Source organism: Ictalurus furcatus, chromosome 15, assembly GCF_023375685.1.
Source record: "Ictalurus furcatus strain D&B chromosome 15, Billie_1.0, whole genome shotgun sequence".
Taxonomy (NCBI): domain Eukaryota; kingdom Metazoa; phylum Chordata; class Actinopteri; order Siluriformes; family Ictaluridae; genus Ictalurus; species Ictalurus furcatus.
Genome location: NC_071269.1, coordinates 3,483,061 through 3,489,902, shown reverse-complemented (window position 1 = coordinate 3,489,902; position 6,842 = coordinate 3,483,061). Strand labels below are relative to the sequence as shown.

Genomic DNA, 6,842 nt, shown 5'->3' with positions numbered 1-6,842 from the left:
TGTCTAAGTCTGACAGATGGCTGCAGTAGATGTCATTGTTTTCCCAGCTACCATACATTTAAAATACGAACATGCGAGTGACTTTTCAAATGGTAAGTTATATATTTGGGTACACAACAAGACCTATTTCAGGTTTACCTAGCAGAAAGTCTTACTGACTAGGCCTAAGGCTACCAATATCCTTTTTTTTGGCTCCATCTAGGGGGTGTTTTTGGAAGTATCCAGTTCAGTTCCATGGTGGAACACATCATATTGCTGGAAATGCTTGTTGGTGATTTAAAAAAACAAAACAAGCAACAGCAACAAACAAACAAAAACAACAAAAATTCCTCATAAAACATTTAAAACATCTCTCCAAGCATCCGTGTACTTGTTTTCTTCACTGTTTACTTTTTTGAGATATATACTGTACATAAGCCTATACTTCATGTGACGTTAAATGCAAAGGCATATACAATTCACTGGACAGAAGTGAGCACACAAAAATTACTGTAGCGAAAACTCTGGATTTCTAAACATGAACCAACTTGGCTTGTGTAGCTTTGCACATAAGAGTATTAATGTAGTCTGGGCTTTAACTGGACCATTCTAACACATTCAGGTTATTGGTGTTGAAACACTCCAGTGCAACCTTAGCAGTATGCCTAGGGTCATGTTGGAAGGTGAACTTCTACCCCAGTCTCAAATCAGAGATTTTGCTACCCTTTGCTCTCTTCATGCATCAGTGAGCCTTGAGCACCCATGATCCTGTCACCAATTCACCAGTTGTCCCTGCATACCAGAAACACCCCACAAGACCTGCTCTGACCCAGTCATCTAGCCATCACAATATGGCTCAGATTCTTACACTTGCCCATTTTTTCTGTTTCCAACTGTTAGGTTAAACCACAACTCTGGGGTCAGTGGTGGCTTGGCCGGTTAAGACTCTGGGTTACTTATCAGATGGTCGGGGGTTCAAGTCCCAACACTGCCTGGCTCTGGGTTACTGATCAGAAGGTCGGGGGTTCAAGCCCCAGCACTGCCAAGCTTCCACTGTTAGACCCTTAACCCTCTCTGCTCCAGGGGCACTGTATCATGGCTGACCCTGCGCTCTGACCCCAACTTCCTAACATGCTGGGGTATGCGAAGAAAATTAATTTCACTGTGCTGTAATGAATATGTGACCAATAAAGACTCATTATCGTTATCAACTCGGACAGCCTCACTACAAAGTAATTGCTCAGTTTCCCTCATGTTCTAACACCAAGCCGCTGTTATTTTTCTTTGCCTCCTGGTTTTGATCTTTGCCCTTGTCCACGTTGTTGATTACTGTTTTGCCTCTGATATTCTGTTTGCTGACAGCTCAACCCTTGACTGTTTATCTTTCTGTTTTGGATTTGTCTGCCTTCCTAATAAACTGCCATTTTACCTGCTCTTGCATCCAACTCCGAGTTTGTGTTATGTATATATATATATATATATATATATATATATATATATATATATATATATATATATATATATATATATATATATATAAATACACACACACACCAATCTATCAATATACCAATTTATATACACCGATCAGACATAACATTAAAACCACTGACAGGTGGTTCTCAGAGTGAAGTATCAGTTGGTACTGCAATACATCCTGTTTCTGAGGACCGAGTACATACAAACATTTACACAGTGAGGGTCCTATACCTATACAGGACCACAGAAAAAGAAGTGCTGTATTGCGTGTTATGTTTAGAGTGAAAAAGGTCAGTTGAAACCTCAGGTGGGACTGATTACATCCTGTTTCTGAGGACTGCATACATACAAAACATTTACACGATGAGGGTCCTGTACCTACTGCTTATATTTCAGGGTAAGTGGTTTATTGTTTGCTTAAATTTATAACACACGGATGCGAGAAGACATTTTACATTGGGGGTGCTGGAATTTTAAGCATCACACATGTGACATGCGCTATATATTATTCTTATTTTACCAGTTGCAGTTAAAAGAAACCCGAAAGTCATTGTGTAGCAGCACCCTCATCACCTGTACTTCCTGCGTCCTTGTTATAACTGCGTCCTTGTTATAACTACTACTTTAAACTTTTTTCAATGTTTTGCCATCCAGTGTTTATTCATTTTTACCAATATATGGCATTTTATACAGGAAATAGCAGCTAGCGCTGGTTTGTTAATGCTATTTTCAAACATTTCAAATAGCAACTCTCAATACTTTGTTTCTGTATATATGTAAAACCTTTTTTCTTTTTCACTGACCATTCATACACAGTTTTTTCCCCAGTTCATGCCCAGATGCAGTGTGATAAAACCACCATCCATACCACAATTGGGAGAGAGATGAATGTTGTCTGCAGTTACAATGACAATAGGTTTTTATTCAGTAAGAAGTACTGGTGCCTTGGGGAGTCCAGAAGCACTTGTGAGGTATTGATGGATACAGATGGATTCACAATAGCATGGCTCAGGAAAAAAGCAAGGATATATGAAACAAGGTTCAGAACCTTTCACATCCACATGACAGGACTCAAGCTGGAGGACACTGGAATCTACTGGGCTGCCATTGACAAAATATATGCTGATATCATGTTTAGGATAAAAGTCGTGGTAACAGAAGGTAAGGTTTTACCTATGAGTAATATATAGCATATATATAACTATTCATAGGTTAAGTGATCATATTTAATTTAGCAAAATAGGAAAATTGTAACTAAAATTAAAAGAACAAAAAAACAACAACATGGTTACATTACATCCTGTCTGTTAGTTTTACATGTGAGAGATACCACATATGCAGTAAATGTAATATGGCACATTTGATCTTCACGCACTGTCTCTAATAATTATTTCACAATTAACAATGAATCAAAGCAAATCAGACTGATGACTGTGCTCTGTGAAAATATCAAGAGGAGGAAGTACAGCATCTTTCTGGAATAGAAGTAACTTCATGAAACAGCTTAACCATAAAACTCAGCACGAGGAGTTCGTCACTGGCAGCAAATGCTAGTTACGTGATAAAAAAAAAAAAATAATGGCCTAATGGTGGACTAGTAATGTTTAGGGTCCCTGGGCTTGAACAATGGTTGGGGTACTGTACATACCCTACGACATCAATCTACAACTGTTCCAACTACCAAACAAAAAAAAAAAAATCAAGAACGCTATAACACAGAACCGTAGCTAGTTATAGCATCATGATAACATGGTATTAGTAGAAATTTTATCATTTTCAGTCAGCGACTCTAATCCATTAATTGTACACTATCTGATGACAATTTTCCTCCTATTTCTCTATCAGTATTGATTATTAATTATTATATTAATAAAGATAGTAATTGTTGTAGATGCTGCTTGCTGCTGTAGTTTTAGAGGTGCTGTTTGAATGATATTGTTCTGATGATTGCTTTCCAGCTGAAATATTCAGCTAATCGGTTTGTCTGTGTGGGCAATAGTTGGTTGGAGTGGGTTTCATTTCATAGCGCCTATGCAACAAGTTACTACTGAAGTCAAGCGTTTTGGTAAAGGTGTTCGGTATTGAGCGTGGCTGATTTTTTTTACTTTTGTGGCAAACTCTAGACTGTCCCCATGGTTCAGTGACACAGATATTCAGAGCTGATTCTCCTTTTGATGTCACATTCAAAACATATAGTATTGCGAAAGTTTGTCATGCCATTGGTGCGCTATTGACCAGAAACTTTCTACTGCAGTAAAAAAGACACAATGCCACCCAGCTTAGCCCGAATCCAACCTCTTATGAAGCAACACACACACAAATACTCTATTATGGATTGGTATTAGACAGCAACGTGCCCTATCAAACAAAAGCAATGATACAGTTGGACGGGGTGTCCAAATTAATTCCCTAAAATAAATGCAAAGGTAGGTCCTTACCGTTTAGAAGTTGTGTCATCAGTATGTATTTTGTAGTAAAGTCCTTGAACAATTCTCTTCAGTAAAATCCACCCTTTAAATTTTTCAATCGCTGGACTGAAAACTTAAATCTCTACTCATAGCTATTGCCAAATTTGAGGACTCCCTTTCATCTAAGGCCTTACCCAAGTTAATGTGCACAAGTCTGTGATTGGCTGTTACCAAAAGTTTATTGTTCTTGACATTATCAGTCATTGACAGCGAGGGATTCTGACACACTGAAAAACAAAGACATACTTTACTTGCAGCTGTACAGAAGTCCTTTTCCTAAGTGAAACAAAACCCGCTCTTCTCCACTGCAACCCACCTCTATCCGAGGTAACTAATGTAACTAGCTAATGCACTTCATTTAAAATCAAAATGTTCTCTGACACATCCTGATCGATTAATACTAAGCAGGTTACTCAATTCAGTATCAATATCAGTGAGCACCAAAAAACATGTACCTTGTCTCAAACAATTGTATTTAGTTTTTAGATCTAACTTTTTAATAACTGTGTGATACTGGTCTGAATTTCAGAAGCGGTGAGCAGACCCCAAGTTCGGTTAGATGTCTCGCCTGTGGGGACGTGCCAGGGACAGTCAGTGCTCTTGCACTGCAGAACTGAGAGAGGCACCAATGTGAAGTATAGCTGGTCCAGGGAGGCCCAAACTCAAGATGTTCTTTTACAAAGCTCTGCTGATCTTCAAATCCACTGTGCTTTTCTCATCGAGGACGCTCAGTACATCTGTTCGGCTCAGAACGCCGTGAGCAGAGAACAAAGTAAACCCATTTCCCTTCACCTTCTCCAGGCTGGACAGGAGAACTGCATTTATTCACTCACGTCTGATGGTCAGTTATGCACATTACTACTTACGAGCTATTGGGTGTAAACAGCAATAATGGTTGTAATTTCACATTCATCCTTTTTGCTTGAATGATTCATAATTTAACTCCCTCATGCCAAAACTCATATTCTAGTGCATTTTTATGAAGTACTGCCATTAAATCCCCCTTTTCAGAGCTTGAAAGTTATGACTGCAGGACAACGACAGCATCTCCAGTGATAAGCACCAGCACTTCGGTGGAGTTTTCAAGCTCAGAGCTTTTCACGCAGACCAGTTCAGGTGGAAATCAGTCATTTTGTCGAAATCAAACCCAGAACTGCGATGAAAACTTCTATCACAGGTTTGAACTTGATTATACATTCAGTCCATTTGTTGTGCTGCAGGTATGAAAGCTAAAAATAACTGTATAAGTGTGGTAAATGTGGAATCATTTTAGAAAATTCCCTTGAATGCTTGCATTTTCAGGTCATGGTCAGGAATGCCACTGTGGTATAACATTGTCCGCTGGCTTCTCTTCGTTGCTATTATCACCACCTTTGGAGTGTTGCGCTCATGCACGCAGACCAGCAGAGTGGCTTGCAAACACCACAACCATATCTGATGATGGAAAATATTGCTTTAGTTTCACCAGTGTAGTTTAGCCCTCTTCCTTTTTATAGGCCCTTTTCTTTCTTTCTTTCTTTCTTTCTTTCCACAAATGTCTCTGTCTGGCTTACCTCTCTAGTGCACAATGTTGCTGTATCTTGATATACCATTTATTTCTGAGCATTTAAAGAAAACTTTTTCACTGATTTGCTTTTTTTTTAGTGGCATATGACACTTAAATCTCCCACAGTTCTCCTCTTTCCTATCATTTTGAGCCACCACTGCAAACGTCTGTTATTCATCAATAATCTGTATATAAAATAAATAAATAAATGAAAAAGGGAGGGGGGGACGGGGACTCAGTGGTGGCTTAGTGGTTAGGACTTTGGGCTGCTGATTGGAATGCCAAGCTGCTTCTGTTGGGCCCTTGGGCAAGGCCCTTAACTTTCATCTGCTCTGCGCAACTCTAAGTCATTTTTTATAAAAGTGTCTCCCAAATTAGTAAATGTTAAACTTATTAAAGTTTTGGCACCGGGCACTGTTTAAATGTTGTTTTTGTAAAATATAAATGCTGTCATACAGCAACACTGTGCGATAAAGGACTCACAGCCAGTGCCGGTCCTGGCCCATTTGGTGCTCTAGGCAAGATTTGTCCCCATAAAATAATAAAACAAAACTAATTTTTCAAAATAAATAGCCATCGTGGACAGGCATAACCATAAAAAAAGAACATAAACACAAATTTTCCTCATTATATGCTCAATACAAAGGAAGTGCTAAGATTGATTTAAATAAAAAATGAATAATAAACATAAATAACACTACAAAAATAAGAATGCAGTATATACTGTAATTTAAGCAATATAAGTCTTACTAATAAGTAATAATTATTAGTAATAATCATCTTTAGTATCTAAATATATTAGGGGAGACTGCCTGGGGTGGGGTTTGTTGTTGGCACAAATTATCAGGGTGTGTGACTTCATGGACTGAACAGGTTTGAACATTCAGATACTGCACATCTGTACCAGCATCTTATTATGGAAGCAAACATCAGTCCATGGTGTGCTTAACCATTAAGAGTTGGACAGAAGTTAACCAATCCTGGTCGTCATTGTAAATCCATTATCTAAATGATATAACCACAAAAATTACAAATCATATAGAAATTGTAATAAGCTTACTATTGTTTTTGTTTTGTCTTTCCACACTTTTCCTCTTCTTTTTCTTTTTTCGAAATTGAACTCCTGATGGTTTTTTGTCACTTCATTTTGCATATCAGCTGACAATCTTGATTGCTACTGCCGGAAATACGTCAGCAGCATTAGCATAAAAATGATGCCATGATCACTAAATCATCATCACTGACACTCACACACATACTCCACAGTCACACAGACACACCAGCAGTGATGACTGATAAGTATGATGCACTTTTTGATTGTATTTTAAAATAAATAAATAAATAATTAATTAAAAACACCGGTGATGACT

At 38.2% G+C, this 6,842-nt stretch overlaps 1 protein-coding gene across 1 annotated transcript; it reads left to right on the top strand.

The window, feature by feature from the left end:
• Positions 1-1,813: 1,813 nt before the first annotated feature.
• On the top strand, positions 1,814-5,364 carry LOC128619396 (uncharacterized). The gene is made up of 5 exons (XM_053643569.1): positions 1,814-1,855; positions 2,287-2,619; positions 4,456-4,767; positions 4,938-5,103; positions 5,229-5,364. Exons 1-5 carry the CDS (start codon positions 1,822-1,824, stop codon positions 5,362-5,364), a joined length of 981 nt encoding a protein of 326 aa, XP_053499544.1. The 5' UTR covers positions 1,814-1,821.
• Positions 5,365-6,842: the final 1,478 nt, after the last annotated feature.

Coding starts and splice junctions, on each gene's coding strand:
- LOC128619396 (XM_053643569.1), top strand. CDS start 1,822: ATGAGGGTCCTGTACCTACTGCTTATATTTCAGG. Junction 1,856..2,286: donor CCTACTGCTTATATTTCAGG/GTAAGTGGTTTA, acceptor TTTTTTCCCCAG/TTCATGCCCAGATGCAGTGT. Junction 4,768..4,937: donor TTATTCACTCACGTCTGATG/GTCAGTTATGCA, acceptor CCCCCTTTTCAG/AGCTTGAAAGTTATGACTGC.